The 18869-nt window shown below is 35.7% G+C and overlaps 1 protein-coding gene across 3 annotated transcripts in view; it reads right to left on the bottom strand.

Moving 5' to 3' along the window:
* Positions 1-18869, bottom strand: part of CLOCK (clock circadian regulator) — a 64406-nt gene that overhangs the window by 15538 nt on the left and 29999 nt on the right. For all 3 annotated transcript variants that reach the window (XM_058024052.1, XM_058024055.1, XM_058024054.1), the window contains exons 5-12: positions 17294-17384; positions 15557-15616; positions 15005-15153; positions 10807-10898; positions 9394-9483; positions 7980-8100; positions 6273-6386; positions 3731-3849 (exon numbers count right to left, since the gene is read on the bottom strand). In XM_058024052.1, the coding sequence (XP_057880035.1) occupies positions 3731-3849; positions 6273-6386; positions 7980-8100; positions 9394-9483; positions 10807-10898; positions 15005-15153; positions 15557-15616; positions 17294-17340 (792 nt within the window). In that variant the 5' untranslated portion in view covers positions 17341-17384. The remainder of the gene's footprint in view (positions 1-3730; positions 3850-6272; positions 6387-7979; positions 8101-9393; positions 9484-10806; positions 10899-15004; positions 15154-15556; positions 15617-17293; positions 17385-18869) is intronic.

Raw genomic sequence — 18869 nt, 5'->3', positions numbered from 1 at the left:
TGAAAAGGAAAAAAATAAGACTGTCTTAAAACTGCTCTATTCTAGTACTAAGCTCTTTCAGAATTCAGACATACCTAAAGTTAGTAGATAATTCCGCAATAGTTATAATGTTATTTTTAGACAGCTTCCTTGTTTTGCCTGTTTAGATGCACAGTACTGAGGCAGAATCTAATCTGAATCTAATTTCAACCATGCCAAGCTGATGCTTGGTTGATTTAAATGGACTAACCATGTAATGAGATTGAACTCAAATGCAATATCTACAAACACAGCAGTACAAGAAGAAATCCATAGTTCCTGCAGTTATGTTTTTAACTTGTAACACTCAAAAGAAGAGATTAAACATTCCCACCAGTCTGATTATAGTCTATGTTTTTAATGGGCAGAACCCAACATTAGTAAAATAGTCTTATTACTCGGAGTTTAGGAATATGATTCTTCCCTTTAGTGAACACAAAGTACCCTAAATCTCTTTGAGTGCAGACATGTACTTCAAATAACACACTACTCTTATGTTTAGAACTCATGAAAAGTAAGAGAACAGCTGTATTTCCATTACAACAGAATCTTAAGGTATTCTGCACATAATTCTAAATGTATTCCACTCAAATGTATTCAGACAACTTCAGTTGACTTCTACTGTCAACATCTACTGTCCCCTTCAAGAAAGGAGAATATGCCCCACTGAGAATTGTGCCTCATGCAGAGACAGTCACAATACCACGCACCCCAAGCCAGCCAATTCCTTTGCAAACTCCTCTAGTACTGCCTTATGAGAAGGAAGATGGATAGTGGAATACATGCACACAAATACACCCCTCAAAGAATTACATTAAAATTAAGAGATAAGTAAATGTTTCTTTTTTGGACACCTGCACACATTTGTCATTTGCAGGAGCTTGCAATGGTATTTCCAGTGCCAGGAGCACACTGGAATCTATCGATGATGAGGTAAAAAAGTTTCCTAAACTGCAATGTGGAAGCTGCTGCTACACTGACATAATACTCATAACAATGTGGACAGATGAGCACACTGCTGCCCTGAAAACATCTGTAGCTAAAGTAGTCCTGCAGAAAACCAACAGAGGGACCACCTTTCTTTTCATTCTTTCAGGTTATAATCCAAGGAGTTTAATTGCATACTTTAAAGTTTTTTAAATAGATCTAAGTTATCTTCCTAAAAAAGGAAAAAGTGACCATACCTAGGCAATGCTTTTCCCTCACATTCATCAATGTAAAGTCTAAAGACAATGACTTAGAAAATGATGGAACGATGGATGAATTAGATGGAGGCACTGAACTTAACAACTCTGGGCACAAATTTATGACTGTTGATGTAAACTCCAGTCATCAAGACTTAAGCTTCCAACCTGAAACTATCCCTACAACCAAAAGCTCATCTACTTTTCTAAAATTACAGCATTTAATAAAGCACCACTCAAAGTAAGAGAAATGACAGAGCAAGAGTATATCCTTGAGATATACTTTTGATTTGTAGCTTATTTTGATCTAAATATTTTGGCACAAGTCAAAACAAAAGTAAAAATCACTGAAGTGCAGGCAGTAAAACCACAGTAAAAACATAATGGTTAGAGAGGAAATGGCAGCAGGTTAGTATCCAATTACTCAATGCATTTATATTAATAATTTGCAGATATTCCACTGTAAAATACCCCTGGGCAGAAGCCAGCTTGTTCAACAAGGCGTCTTGTTGAAGTTCTCAACAAGGCATCTAGAAAAGAAAGGACTTTCATTTGTAACAAAAAGTATTCTGGTAAAATCCTTTTGGCTGGATTAATCCTGCCTTCTTGATAGGAGGCAATCATCAACTAGCCAAAATGCAAGACAAATGTTTTAAAGGCATTTAAACCAAATGCCTTCACTAGGGAGCAAAATTTGTGAGATGTTTTGTTGCAGAAGTGGTAGAGTCATATGCATAAAATACAAACGTGAACTTTAAAGGTGCAAAAAGTATTGCATATCCTGAGAAATTATATTTGAGAAAAAAAAAATCTGGAACCATATGCCAACTGAAATAAAGAAAGTAAGTGACAGATGAGCAGAAATGTTCTACCTTAAATAAGGCAAGTATTGAAACACACATCTCCTTACTGGCTGCATCACATATTTGTTAGTGAAGTTATTGGGATCATAAAATTCCTGACATACACTAATTTGCTAAAGTCTAGTCAATGCTAGCCTCAATAATAACCGAAGGTATCAAGTCTTTAATGTAAGTCTTCTTCTTTAATCTGAGTCCTCCTCTTTAATGTAAATCTTCTTCAAAAGATTTCCCAAATAAACAGCATCAGTTGAAAGTCTTAGGAGGAATATTAAAAATTTTATAACATGGAAGCTTCCTTGGGCACTAAGGGCTCAGAGGTTCAAGTACAAGAATGAAACTTTGGCCACAGAATAATTTGTAAGGCTTTAGCCTGCAGGAGACTGAGTCACTTGAAGATCATAAATGGATGTTCCTCAGCTTCCAGAAGTAGGAAACATAAAAGTTTTACTATGAACTGTCATACTTAAAAGACAAAAGCAATTGCAAATGTCAGGTTGGTCTTTTTTTCCACAATTATTTAATGAAGCAAAAATCCCACATATAACATATCTACCAACTGTAGGCATAACAGGAAGAATATTTTTTAGACCTGCATGGGAAGAAAAGTGTCACATGACAGATTTCTATAGCTTCAGAAAGAATAAACTTTCTCTGGCATAGTGTCTGGAGAGACAAAATTCCTATTCAGCCTGACAGAACTGAAGAGGTTTATATGATTTCTCCACAGGCTCCCTAGTATGCTTTTGAAACCATGTCTTCAGAAGCTACCACCAACAGTCTTAAGCTCAAGACTGCTCAGTGTTTTAAACTTAAGAGGCAGAATGTTTAAATGTTAAGAGTTCTTGTACTACAGACTACTACAGTAGTTTAACATCAGGCTGCATACATTTCATGGCATTACTTTAAAGCTGAATTGCAAGAACAAATGTCACATAGCAAACTACCCTGAACCTTGATTCATGCATTTGTATGAAACTTATAATTGGAATCACAATCACAGACTATAGTGTACTGTATCCTGAGTATTTATTTTGACTGGTTCTGGAGAGAAACAGGATTATACTTATTGAACTACAAGTATCATATGCATTCAATTCTAAACTTGGAAAGGCAACTTCACATTGTACATCAGCAGCTAAGCAAAACAGTAGGTTTAAACTACTGAGTTTCTGAAAAACTGCACTGAAACAAAAGATTTCCATTACCCCAAACCTAACTCTTCATTACTGACAAGTAATGTAAGCTTTCATTAAGCTCTCCAAGATTTACTTGTGTCAAACTGCAGAAAAATCGCCAGCAACAAAAAATTCACATCCAAGTTTCAACTAAAATCAATAATTTCTCCAGTGAAAGTGGAATCTCAATGTAATCTTTCATATTGTTTAAGTTCATCTTGCTAAATTATATTCCTGTGGACTTGGAAATTTACTTCATGCATATTTCTCTTTTATGTTACTATTTAAAATTAGTGTTCACCACAACTTCGTTTGATACTTTGCATAAAACTTAGTTTATTTGAAGTAAGAAACAGACACTTCCAGTTTCATATAACAGGATTCCTTACAGTCTTCATTAGTATTTCAAATGTTGTGTGCATTCTCTCTGAAGTTTTCCCATTCAGAGTCCATTTAAGAATGATGTAAAAGTGATTTCATTTGTACATACCTTGATAAATTGAGGTGTAGCTAATCTAACTGTGGCTACAAAGCAAACTTTCTCTTCATATGAAGGCCGGTGTGATCTCTGAATAGTTCCTTCAAAACCATTGTGCGCTGAGTTGGGAACTGTGGGCAGACAGAGGAGATGACAACACACATGGCAATGTAAGTATGGAGGAAAATGGCAATAATATCAGAAGTGGCCCAATATTTATCTGTGGTTTGCTTGTAACTTAACAGGCTTTAAGAAGAATGCTCCATATCTAGACTTGCATGCACAGGAATAGTACCACAGTAGTAGGAGTAGTTACATAGTAGTAATGGGAACATGACCATCAAGTAACTTTCCCAAAGAACCAGAACTACCACTAATATGATATTATTACTGACAGAGCATTTTTAAGGAACTAGTAACGGTTCTAATCCTTGCTAACTGGTAAAAATCACTGGATTACACTTTCTTGAAAAGTATCTTTATATTTTGGCTATTATTTTCTTTTGAACTCTGAGGTAAGTATTTCTTTTCTAGACCTTCCATCACATTTAAGCAACACATGCTGACAACATACTGAGTAACAGAAGAATCAAAGGCACAATTATGGAAGTGAAAGGATCAGGATACTGAGCTGGGAACAAATTCCACTTATTGAATCATAGAGATGGAATCAAAAGGAGGCAAATGATGGGCAAGACCTCAAAACAGAGTAACCTTATCTTTCATTTCCAGCAGTTATCAATTTAGTTTATATTTACTAAGGTCTAGAGATGGTGATTTCAAATCACTTTGAACGCTTTCTAAAGCCCCAGTGGTTTTAATTCAGCTCTAGATTAGAACTCCTACTGAACTTCCTTCATGCAATTTCATCTTACACCTCCTTCCTCTTCCCGTCAGAAAGAAAATGGGCAGTTTCTTTTATTTTTTTCTTAGCCTTTGTCCTTTGTTCTTCAGAGTTTATCTTGCCTTGTGCTAAGTGTACAGTGGGATTATTTCATGTGATTTAGACTATATTTTAGAAAGGCTTTTTCATTTTCTCAGCTTGGTGGCTGGTCAAGGTGACTTGTTCAGTTTACATCCCACAGTAACTCCTTTTCCTAAAGGACTGCTATGTAACTGGTTGCAACTATCCCTGTTCATATAGTTTGATATTCCTAAATGTAGTAACTTGCATTATTTCTTAGTCAATTTTTCTGGGTTTTTAGCCCAAATTAATTTCTTTTCTAAATTTGGGGATGAACTCTTCTGTTGGTATTGGTGGATTATTTCATAACTGCAAACTATGTTCCATTGTTCGTAACATTAATGAAAATACTGATCAAATCCAGAAGTTGTCAATTAAAATTGCACTTTGTTAAATAACACTGGTTAACATTTTCAATCAGTTCCTGCAGCTACCCTCCAGCAATTTCAATTAACAAGTGCTTCCCTAACATATTTGTGAGAAGAGAATATGATAACAAAAATATATTTTAAAAGTCCATCACTGTTTGTGCTTTATCTTCTTATCCACACAGTGTGTTACTCTTTGGTAGAGGAAGCTGAACTGATTTGATGCTATTTCTACCTGAAAAATCCACAGTGATTGCCATTCAATTCCCTGCTAGCTTCCTGAAATTCATATATGTTTAATTATTTTTTTCCAGAGTATTTCCAAATATTGAATTGCAACCAATAGGTCTGCAGTTTCCCAGCTCCTCATTCCAGGACTAATATGATATTTGGCCTTTTCAGGACTGTTTCTTGTGTCTCCTATAATATTACCTAACTGCATTTGCACCCAACCTCTTCTCATTTTGTGAAACACTGGTATCAGATAAAAAACCCCACAGATTTATTTACAACACACTGGTTTTCATAATATTTTTGGGTGAGCTTTCTAAGAATCTACTACTGACCACACTGCAGAACCCACCTGGACAAATAAACAGGCTTCTCAAGTAAATAGTCAGCACAACCTGGCCAAACAGATTAGAGATGCAGTACAGAGAAAGAATATTACACATCGCTAATAAAAATAATTTCAGTGGAAGGGAGCAGGAACTCAATGTGGAAAACTGTAGGGCCCACCCACTCACCTGAGGGGTAATTCCTGTCAAGTGAAGCACAGAACTGAAATGGGGGGAAAACCTACATGTTCCTTCTCAGTTGCCTGTGTAATGAGAACTGCAGGTACTCTGTACCACTAATCTTTAAGTCAGTCACCTGCTTAAATATGGCTTACGCTGAACTAAACTCAGATTCTTTATGTTAAAGCATTTGCTTAAATTTCTCTTACATTCTTTTGAACAATACTTTACAGAATACTAGTTTTCTTTAATTTAAAGCATTAAGCACAATTACTACGTTTTGCATTCAAATACACAGACCTGTGACACGTGATAGGCAGTTTTCCTTCCTTTCCATTACACCAATATAGAATTAACAAAACTGCTTCAAGATCTTCTTTTGAAAGCCTGATTTTAGTTCACCTACATTTTGCACCATGGTCCCAAGCCAGTTTAGCTGTGGAGCTGCCTATGTATTCCATTCCAACACTGCTGAAATTACTTACCATGATTCAAACACTTGAAATTTCCTATAAATTTTACATATTCATATGTAGGTTGCTCTTTTGGATCTATTGTTCCTCGCAGCATATGGCAACAGAATTCTAGCTGATTTTTTGCTGGAAAAAAAATAAACAAAGTAATAGGCTATATGCTTGATCAAGGACACATGCAACATGAAATGAAATGCAGGAATAATTAAGCTGAATACAACTGAGGTACTGTAAGTGTAGTGAGTACAGCTAGCTACAGTGATGCCTTGGAGTGGCTACCTATAACAGGCTAGACAAGAATAAGAGAATAAAGTGGATATTTATTAAAGACCTTCAAGCAGGTACACCTTGGGCAGTCAGAAGCCTTCCAGAGGATAGACCCAAGATGGACAATGGTCATGAGGTTTTCAGACAGATATAGATATACATTTGGTCCATTTACATATTGGGGGTTAATCCTCCAATTACAGCTTCAGGTAATGAAGTCATATACCCTCAGTTTGCTCCCCCCCTCAGTTCACTTTTCTTTACAATTTTTGGGGCCTGAGGCTGTAGGGTGTTCTTGAATCTCAGGCCTAGAGGGATTGTTTTGTCTGACCAATAGTTAACTAACACTTTATATGGAGTTTAGAGTTATGCACTAGTGCTATACAGGATTTGAAAAATATAAAGGGTAAAATCATAAGGCATCAACATTGGCTGCTTTTAACCAGCACGACAGTAACTAACCTAAAGAACTCCTTTAGATTTTGTGCACAAAGGGCTTGAATATTAGTGACATGAAAACCTCTGAGAACCAGAGCTGTATTAAAGAAAATGCCCTGAACTTAAGTTCACTAAAGCACATGCTCCCAAACTCCATTAGCCTGCCATGTATTTATACTTGCCAACTGCTAAAACTGTCTAAATAGAAGCTCTATAAACAATATGAACATTTCTGTCACACAGGAAATTTATAGACTGAAAGGCAACATAACTGAAAATTCTACTCTAGAGCAGGGGTGACACAAGTAACACTTTTGTTCTCCAGGGCTGAAGAACAGCCCTGTGTATATCTGCCAGCTTAAGTAACACTGGAAAAACTGATCCTGTATAATTCCAAGTAGATAGTTTTAACACAACCACTGTAGTGCTTTTGTCTGGGATAGGGTTAAGTTTCTCCACAGCAGCTCACATGGTACCCTGTTTTGGATTTTGACCAGAACAGTGCTGCTAAGACAGGGATGTGTCCATTCCTGCTCAGGAGCCCTTCCACAGTGCAAAGGCCTTCTCTTTATCTGACTCTGATGCACTGGTGGGGAGGCTGGGGATGCACCAGCAGCTGGGAGGGGACACAGCAGGGAGAGCTGAACTAAGGGATACTCCACACTGTATGGCACTGTGCTCAGCAATAAAAGCTGGGGAAAGGAGGAAGGGGGAGAACATCTGGGTTTATGGCATTTGTCTTCCCAAGTAATCATCATACATGACATAGCCCTGCTTTCCTAGAGATAGCTGAACAACTGCCTACTGACCAGATGGAGCAAACTAATTCCTTATTTTGCTTTGCTTGTGCAGACAGCTTTTGACTTCACCTGTTGATCTGCCTTTATCACAACCCACAAGTTTGCTCACTTTTACTCTTCTGATTCTTTGCCCATCCAACTGAGAGGAGTGAGTGAGGGAGTGGCTGTGTGGGGCTGAGCTGCCTGCAGGGGTTAGCCGAAAATAACTACTTACATTTTAAGTATTCTGGTGTCAAGGAATCACTTTCCAGCAGGTGAGAAGACAATATTTTATAAATTTCTGAATGCTCCCCCTCTGGGATAAAATTAAATACACTCTGATCCACAAGATCAGACTGAAAGAAAAAGATTTAGTAAGCATTAATTCAAGATGTACAATGTCACAAAGCCTACTATTTTAATACAAAACAATGCCACAGCTCATTACTGACTCAACAAAGCCACTGGCTGGAATACATATTAGTACTTTCCAAGAAAAAAAACCTCACTCTGATATGCCTGCCCCATGGGGAGTGGTAAATTAATTCCTTGCTTTGATTCGCTTGCAGGCACGGCTTTTGCTTTACCTATTAAACTGTCTTTACCTCAGCCCATGAGCTTTCTCACTTTTACCCTTCCAATTGCCTCCCCCGTCCCACTGAGGGGCGATGAATGAGCTGCTGGGTGAGGATGAGTTGCCAGTTACCATATTTTATAAACAGTTCCACAGCTATGGACACAAAACTGAGAACAGCAGAGATGGATGCAGCAAAACTGAGCAACAATTATATAAATGCATTTGGATAAATATTCAAAAAAGAGGAATCATAAAATGTATGTTTAGAATTCATAAATCACACCTAAAAACCAGAAACAAACATGTCTCTGAGAACCTGGCAAATTCTACTATAAGAAAAAATAAAAATCACAATTACCTACATGTTTTTAAAAATTCTCAGACTGTTATCATGCATACCTTAAGAGAATTTATTTTGTCTCTTACCAGTCAGACAACTTGCCTTTAAAGAGAATTTGTCCTTCACTTCTAGAAAAGCATTCAATTTAACTCATCAATTGCTCACAGCAATTAATTTGCCTCACTTCAGAGTAACATTATTCAAAGGTAACTTTAAAAACTAGAATGTTACATGTACCAGCGAACAATGTCACCCAGATTAAAGATAAGTGAATATGATAAACCCAAAAGTATATACTGAACTTAAAAAGTAGAACCAGCACCAATGTATTTACCAGAGTGCTTTGTCAAGAAAGAAGTAAAAAAGCAGTTTAAAAAAATTTCAATTTTTTAGATCTTTCATAATACTCTTCTGACTCATGTAAAGGCTGTGAACTCTAAAGGGTCTCCTACAATCAACTGTGTTACTTCAGTTACACTGAAACTGATGCTAGGCACTTCATAATCCTCTCTAACACAGTGCTGACTGCATTCTGCATTTCCAAAGGAAATGTTTAATATAGAAGATAGACCAGTAGGAAGCAGTTGTGCTGAAGAAAAAACAGAAACATTAAAACAAAGCATACATCTATCCTACAAAGCCAAAAAGGCCTACAATTAATTAGTACTCATATCAGAACACCAATCAACCACAGACAAACTGATATGTTACTGAAAGCAATTTGTTACTTACTGGCAAATGTTCAAGTAAGGGAGTTATACTTTCAGACACATATATTATATTTCCATCTGTCATAATTGCTAAAAAAAAACCATCAAGAGCCTGAAATTAAACATAATGAGCAGTTAAATAAAAAAGAAACAGAGCATACTTAAAATATTAAGCTATATTCAATACAGAAAATAATCCAGATCAATTTTACTTTCGTTTATTACAGAAATGGGAACACCTTTCCCTACTAAAAATTCTTAATCTTATTTTTACACTAAAAGCATTACAATTTCCATACTATTCTGTTGTTAAATAATCTGTGGTTTCAGAAGCAAGTACATATATAGACGGCCACTGTTTTCCCCAACTCCCACTCTGCCTGCCTGTTATTTTTAATTCCGTCACCATTTTAGACATCAGAAAGCTCATAAAAATGAGCTAGAGACAGAAGCAAGAAGATGTGGGAAAACTAAGAGAAGAACAAATAAAACAGCCAGCAAAATAAACTAATTTCAGTATTTTAAAATCTCAATATGCCCAATCTCAAAGAAAGAAACTTGCAGTGAGATTTTACTGAAAACTTGTGAGATACAGTTCTGACTGCCTTATCTTCTACTGAACTCAAATTTCTTTCCTCTGAATACAACACATTTCAGTTGAAAACTATCAACAAAAGGATGACAGAACTGTATTTCTAAACAGGAAATTGTACAGCTCACATCTTAGAAAAAACCTCTTATATCAGAGGATTCTTTAAAAAATTTTTAGAATACCAAAACCCTGAACATTTTTTGTATCTGTGCATCAAAGCAAAGGTTTAACTATGGAATGAATATTAAAAAGTTTTTGTTAATTTGTAATACTTTTCATTGAACTATTATTAAAAATTGTTTCATTAACAAGATATAAATGACTTATGCTCATTTTTAATGAAAAAATAGCTTATACTTAAAGTTTCTTTCTGTAGTTTTGCAACTAATCACGTAATCTTCAGCAAAGTAATGCTCTCACACAAGTTTTGGAAAGAATAGCAAGTAAAGAAATTAAAACATTTATTGCTCACAAGTTACATGGATATGTTATGCCTTTTTCATAATTAGGATTTTTAACTTAGGCTTAGTAATTCTTTCTCTAGTACCTTCCTTATGTTGATAATTTAAAATATCCACTTGGACAGTAAACACCTTCATTTATGGACTTGCTCTGTTACTTTGTTTATTTAATTGAAAATGTAGGTCAAAGAAAATCTGCTTTTCTGAAACAAAATTCTGACACTCTGAATATATAGGAATTTTGATGGTTTATCTTCATGGAAACATATGGTTACAACCCAAGTATGAGAATAAAAGGCATGTCATCAAACTGAAAAATTTCATAGTGGAATGACTCCTGGTGAGGAATTATTCTACCCCCAGAAAACCAGAAATAATATACCTCTAACATTAACTGTGTGAACTCTTCATTACTAAGGAATGTTGGTTTCCAGTCCTGTCGAATTTCACTGGCGTCTGATTGTGCAGTAATTTCTACAATCAAACACATACACAATGTAAGGATTAACACTTCCAAAAGCCATTTTTCCCCTAAACTACATATACATAGTTAAGAAACAGCAGAAAGTTCTCCAGTCTCCTCTGCTGTTCATTCATTACATGCAGATATTGCTCCTTAAAAAGAAAATAAATGTCTTCTCCTCTGTCATAATTAAATTTGTTTTCTCTTTCCTTCAACCAGTTTGTGTTGCAGCCCTGCCAGGCTTCAATGAAGTAATGGACTTTGATAGTGAAAAAATACTATGCTTTCCTCTGAGACTATAATAAAATGTTTTATTAAGAGTGTTGTTTACAAAGGTTTAGAAAGCCAAAATTCCTAATCTGTTTATGTAATTTAAATGGCTAATGCTCAAGTATCCTGGCAAATCCTTGTCATTCTAACCCTTGCAAAAAAAATTGTCATTGTCGTTTCTCTTCTTCCTGCTCTTTTCTGGTTAGACCCAAAAAAGAGTAGTTTTTCAACCAAGATTGTTAAGTGCTGTATGACAGACTCCACTCTAGAATTCCTGCCTCTTACAAACATACAGATGAACCTGGACATAGAAGTAGAGATTAAGCAGAGATTCCTGAAGGAGTTGAGAAATTTACAAATTAACTTCCATATACAGGTGAGAGAATCAACAGCTGCTAAGCAAAGACTGACCCAGGGTTCTGAAAGTGATGCTTCCTTATCAACCAAGATCCAGCACAAAAAGAAGTGAGACCTCACAGTGCTTCAGTTTTGATGAATAACAAGGGCATCACAGAAGTGCTGGTTTTAAGAACAATCTTGGACAAGCAATTAAGTATTCAGACAAATCAAATGAACCAAACCAATTTTTAAGGTTTTTGATTTTTAAAGGACAAATCTGCACAAAGATCATAAGCTAGTTTTAGTTAAGGTGGTTTAAAGAGCCAGAAAACCTGGAATTGAGTTAAAATATGCAAAGGGCTGGAGCAGTTTGTAATTTTGTTTACCACACCAAAGGGGAAAACCTTTATAAAAGAGCTTTAGACTTAACTAAAAGAACAGCAAACAACAGCAACGTCATGCAAGAAACTGGCCAAAAGTGGAAAGCTGCAAGAAGAGGTGAAAAAAACAACAAATAAGACTTTCCAATTATCAGATCTCACAAAACATAGAAATTAATCAGGCTCTTCCAATCTGTTTTGAAATGGTAGCACAAAGCAGAAAGAGTGGGTTGGAGAATAAATAAAACCTAAGCATAACTCCAAATGTAGCTTTTCAGTTAGCACAAAGATACTGAACACTAAAAGGCAAGTCAAAGGACACAAAAATGAAAAGCTCTGCCACCAAAGTGGAGGCAAAATTCCAGGGACTTAGTGCATTCATTCCACAGAACACAGATAATCTTTACTTTAAACTGGGAAAGTCTGATTCACTGGCTCATTCTGGCCCTTATAACCATCCTACATCAGAATTAAAAAAACTGTCTTTTGCACTAGAATGGGTTTATGTTGAATAAAAGCTGAAGTTCATGCCTTTAACCCACCATTCTGAAATACCACAAGTATAGGTGTTCTTTTATATTTTCCATCATTAGAGCAAGTATGACAGAGGCAAACAGAAAGCAACAGAAAGAATCTGTTTCACTTGGTACCTTCAGAGAAACACCAAGAAATTCTGTCAGAAGGTTGCGCTCATGGATAAATGACAGCAGGGCCACATTCCTGAGCCAGGTAACAAAAAGAGCATAACCAAACTTGCACATTAAACTTCAGTCTTCAAGTTCTCTATCTGAAGTATGCCTACACCAGCACTGAGAATTCTCTAAAGAAATTGCTAGCCAAGCCAAGATCTGTACCATTTCTCTGTGGGCTGTAGGAGTATCAGTCAACTACCTGCAATTATTCTACTTGCAGTTAAATTCCTCAGTATTTACTAATTTTAAAAAATTTCTTGTTTACAAATTCAAAGAAATACGACAGACAGTATTAGTCAAAGAGAAGCTCCCAGTGATACAATTTCAGTGTGTTTAGTCTCCCATATTTTCCCAGTGAGAAATCCACACTGGCCAACAACCAATTCAGCTAGTTCATCTGGAGCTGGTGCCAGAGTACCTAGATTGGATAATGTGGAGATAGTCCAGAAAGAGCCAGAAGCAATGCAGTTAAATCCTGGTGGCTGAACACAGTAGGATTTCAATCATAAAGCAGCTACTCAGTGCTGAACAATCCATTTATTGCTAGGTCATTCAGCTCTATTGTAACATATCCAAGCACTTCAGAAGATAAAATATTCTTCTGAACTTTGCCAACACTTTATCCAAAAACATTTTAATGTAAAATGCTGCACAGCAATGCTAGTAAGGACGGGCAGCCAGAGCTTTAGGGAACTTAATATGATATGTGCAGTCACACAGAGCTGCATTCTGTCACACCAAGTGAAGGACAGAAGTGCCATGCCTTAAAAGGCAACCATCTCCAGAGCTGCTTTTTGCCCCTTTATTAAAAAATCAAATCTCAGAAAGCACTTTGAAGAAAAAAATATGACTGGTGCTGCTGGCTGGCTGACACACATTTGTTCTATGTTTTGTGGCAGGAATCAGCAAGATAAATTAATTTTGAAACAGAACTGATTTTCACAAAGCCTTATAACCTAAATAAATAAATTTTACACAAGAAGGGCCTTCATACTGCTTTTATTTTTGTCATGAGATACATGTATCTCAGAAAATTAAAACAGCATAATCAATATTTAATTGGAAAGGAAACCCCCAAATCTATGAATTCTCATATAAATTATATCCCCCTCCTCTTTCATTTGAGTTATGTTTACAATTTTAATAGCAATATTCAGTACACATTTGGTGTTACTGAAAACATAACACTAATGGAAGAGACATGCTAGGGCATGGAAAAACATTTCTCATACCTTAAATTGACACATATATTGTTGATAATTACATAACTATTCATCCACTTAATAGCTTTACTTATTTTATAACCTTATAGCTACTTCTTTTGACCCTACTGCTTTCTAGTTAGTATGTGTTGCAAGAAATTATCCAAGGAAACTATTTAATTAGCAAAAGAGTCCATTTTCTTTGGTTTTCATTTTATTTTTGACAGTGTGAACCACAAGGTGCCATATTAAGAACAAGTGTAGGAGCAGGAACAGAGATATTTTTATATATATAATATCTAACAGCCACAAACAAAAATACACTTGGTGGAAGAATTTTTTTCATGACTGAAATAACAACTTGTAATAAACTTCAGTACAACATATCTGGGTATATCCCACCATGGGCTGATGCAAACAGCCAGAGGAACAAAGCACAGCAAGGATGTTCAAGGATATTGATCGTGCTGACATTTCACACGACCTTTAAATAACAACACACACACATACACTCAGTGGCTTATACATCCATGCATACATCTTAAAACTTTAAAATTTAGCTAATGTATTTGTAGATTTTTCTGGCATTTTTTCCCAGCTAAAAGGAAAAAAAAAAAGCAAAAATGCCTACACTCCTGGTCTCTCTGCCCCAGTATTTCACTTTCTCTTGTCAAGCAACCAACTCAGAAACATTGCTGGAAACCACAATGCCCTACTGCCTTATCACCTTTGTTTAAGCAGCAAGGTGTGTAGGCACTTGAGATGACAAGAAGGAGCACTAACTTCTCTGGGACTAGCTTGTCAGTGATTTATCTTGCTTCATGTAGAACCCAGAGCAACAAATCAACTGTTCAAGTCAGGCTTATCTAAATAACCAAATAAGTATTTCCAGCAAGTACTTCTCCAGTCAAAGGGATCAGCAGTTTTCCTGTGAAGCAAAACTTTTAACAACTTGCACCAACATCGGTCCAAAACAAAACACTTCGAGGTTATTTCAAAAATAAATCTTCTCTTTGTGAAATAGATTTCATTGACAACTATGGGACAAAACAAATAGTACTGGCTTTTACAAAGTTATGTCTCTGCTACCCAGATGATCTTAAGAATATTTTTCTCCAAAAGTGCTTCACAACTTTCTGACAAATTCCTTAAGGAAGCTGCAATATTTTTAATATTTTTTGTAATAATCTATCACTTAAAAAATTAAGAATTTATAAATAACATTTATTGTTACCTTTGTGCTTCCGTAAAAAGTCAATGCTCTTCTGCAGCACAGTGGATTTATCCATCTTCCGAGCATTACCTGGAAGCATGGAACCCAACTCTTTGATAAGCACATTAAACTGATCTCGACGTTTCTTTTCGGACTTGTTTCTAGACACTCTGAAAAGCAAATATGAAAATGTTTTATAAAAACTGTGAGACTTTCTTATAAGCTGTATACTACTTCCAGGTTCCTGAAGCCAACAGCCCCTTTAGAATTTCTGCTGTGATAACTGTCACAAAAACACCTACTCCATATCTCAGACAATGTTTATGAAGAATGGCTTCCTCCTCAAAGAACAGTACAGCGAAGCCTTTGGAATAAAATATCCTTTTTACAAAACACAATAACTGAATCAAAATTATAAATATACAATATACCTGAAAAATCACAGTAGAAGAAATGTTGTTGAATAATATGCTTATTATTAAGAGTAACCATTTTATTGTTTAGAAATCACACTGATAAGTTAAAGCCAAAAGTACAGAACTTTTCTTAGCTTTAAGTAACTTCAAAATTTACCTTTTTGCTTTATCTTTGTCATCTTCTTCCACCAGCCCATCAAAAATGCTTCCATCATTTCTGAAAGAAACAAAAAGAACTAAATGTTGGAGTGGAAATTCCTCTCCTTTAAAGTCCAATAACAAAGAAGGAGGAAGGGGAAGAGCTGACTATTCACTATCATAATCTCTATTACATCAAGAAAGCAACTGTTTTACTGTGATGTCTCACAAGGACCATAATCAGTAACCTGAAGCTAAGTCTTCTATGTTCTGCTTGCATTTACTAAAGAAAAAGCAAAAAAAAGTCTATTTCTGACACAACTGTTTCTCAAAAGAACTTACAGCCCTATACAAACACTTAATCGAACAATGCTTAAATTTGGTTTTCTCTCTTCTTGATTACTGGCATTACCTTACCCTTTTGAAAACATGGGAGAGGACATATATGATTTATTTTTACTTACTGGCAATTTCCATTCCAATTACTGAATATACATTTTTCTTGAATTCTGAAATACTATTAGTGGAAGAGTGCTAAGGAATATGCTATACTTCATCCACATATTTAATTTCATAAATACACAATTAGTATCAATATTAAACAGTAACTATTCATTAAATTTTCTTCCTCAATAAGTATCACATATCTTTCTTAGCTTGACAACTGTCTATCTACTGATAAAGAGGGGTTAAAAAACCAAAATAAGAATGTTTTCCTTTAAAGATGCCTCAGCATCCTTCATACAATTCCTTTGTTTAACTTCCTTTTGCTTTGAAAGTGAAGTCAAAACTGTTCTTCTGTTTCCCAAAACTGCTGTATAATGGACTTTCACATGTTACTTCTCTAACTTCTCCCTGCTTTCAGTCTATTTAGGGCTGTCCACACTGACCTCTGTGTGTCTACCCTGACATTTCTTACTCTAATGTTTCCTTCCCTTAAGCCAAGTAACTTTTCTACAATGCTTATCTTATCTCTCTGATTTATAAACCATCAGGCAATTTTACTGTACATTATGATAAGCAGTGATGTTAGGAAGTTACTATTTTGTATGCTACTACATAACATCAAGCTTTTAGAAGCAAGTCATACATTTAAAAGGCTGAAGGTTCAGTGAGATGCCACAGAATTTCACTACAAGAACCGACAAGTTAAACAAGCATTATAGACATTTTACCTTTTGCTTTTCTTCTTTTTTTTAAATTGTGTTTAACTAGACATAAATTAGATGCAAGTTTCATTTTCTAAAGTCTCAAAAGTGGCAATATACAGGATATTAAGTACAGATGTTCACCTAAGCTGCTAAGAGAGTGCAGCTCAAGGAATCAAGCAGAATCAACATACCTCAGCTATTACTTTTCCCTTGAAATAGGTTAGCAGGTCACTTTACTATCATCTACAGCAACACTAATCATTTAAATGTATTTGCTTTTCTTAATCAAAAACTGAAGTACTGAAAAAATTAATAGCTCAAGTAAACGTTAAAAATCAGCTCAGCTTGCACAGATGTTGTTCCAAGGCTGAAAACAAGTAATGCATTTTAAGATTAACCTCAGGCAATTAAAATCACTATTTCCAGTGACTACAAAATGACACATCTAGCAACTACCAAATTAACTTTGTCAAAAATAACCAAAACCTCACTCTTTAATTTTTTGCATAAGTTGACATCTAAATGTACTAACTGTACAACAAAATACTATTAAAGAAAGAACTGAACAGTAATTCTCCCAAAACTCTCCATATCTATAAACATACCTGTCTGCAATGGAGCTCATTTTATGGGTCCTTATGGTAAAAAACATAACATAGCACACTTTAGTCTTGTGGTAGACATTTGTACGCTTGCCTGAAAGAGAAGAAAAAGTATCAAAATGTGACTGAGGGAAAAAAAATGTGTTCTTTGTTAAAGCATACTAGCATTTTCATTTGCTCCTAATCCTCCCCTCTCTTCCAGCCTTCTGCTCTGCCCTCCTACCTCCTCTAAAGCAGTCTCCGTTACCAGCATAACCTGGGCCTTAATACCTCATTTTACATGACAGAGTTGAAGAGAACATTATTAAGGCTACAGTAAATAAGTCTGCACTAAACCAATACAGACCTCTTTACGACTCTGAATTCAGATATAGCTTTTAGTTTTTATCTGAACTTTTTCCTAAAGAACCCTCATAAGTTTGAGGGCTGAACAGATGTTAAATACACTTAGCAGTACATTGTACTTAGAAACACTGCAAATAGAAAGCACTTGGGATATAGTACTTTAAAACTATAATTTATTCTTACTGTACTTCTTCTTGAGCACACTGTTATCATGGACATGTAAAAAGATAACAACAAGATACTGATTAGACTGTGATCTATGTACTGTGCGAAATTTAATCTTACCATATCTAAAAGCAGTCACTTACTCACGACAGGAAGTTTTTAGTTTTCCAGATGTGCATTTGACTTTTAGTTAAGAATGTGAACAAAATATTAAGAGTGAGAGAAGGAATACAACACAGGTTATGAAAAGGCTAAATTTAAATTCAAACATAAAACAATAGAATTAAACCTGTTTCTTTCATATGAAAAGTCAGTTTTCAGACGCTGCTCAAATGGAGCAGCAGGACTGTAACATTGGCACTGATTAGGGAACAACTGTTTGCAGCATGTTTTATAAGAGCTGAACTTGCCCATCTTCAGGAATTTTTAGCAGGCTACAAACTTAATCGTTCATTTAGTGACTCAATATTTTCTGAAAAAGATTTGTTTCTGAGTGTACTAAAACCAGTGGAACTTGCAGTGTCAATACCACAAGAAATACAGCAGCAAAAGTCTGAGGAACAAACTGAGGAAGAAAGCTTGTGATTAACCAAACTATCTCTGCATCTGCAACAGCCACATACTGTGTGGGTTTCCTTCACAAGAATAGCATTTTTCACCACAACGTTTCATAACTTGAGTGCAGCAGGAAAGTAAATGAGAGAGCTGTGCTGCAGCAGAATGTCTTCCAAAGCATGCCACAAGGTGTGCTGGTGTTTCTGCTCAAATGGCCACTTCTTCAATTAGTATGGACCACCTCTGCCTTGCCTTCACCTCCAAAATCCAGTGCTATGAAGACACACTGGCAGCAAACCACTTCTTCCCTCCAATTCTTCCAAATAACAACTGCACTGGCCATACTGACAAAATAAATTCCCCAAATTACTTTGCCAAGTAACAGAGTTGTGGCATTTAAAACCAGCCATAAATGGCATGAGAAAAGTGAAATGTGAAGAAGCGTCTGTTTGAATTTTTGACAAAAGTGTGCAACAAGAGACAGGCTGCTCAGCAGTAAAAGCTAACTATTGTG

Source organism: Melospiza georgiana, chromosome 5, assembly GCF_028018845.1.
Source record: "Melospiza georgiana isolate bMelGeo1 chromosome 5, bMelGeo1.pri, whole genome shotgun sequence".
NCBI classification, from domain to species: Eukaryota; Metazoa; Chordata; class Aves; order Passeriformes; family Passerellidae; genus Melospiza; species Melospiza georgiana.
Note: the sequence above shows the minus strand (reverse complement) of the source record. Positions and strands in the feature narration are given on the sequence as shown.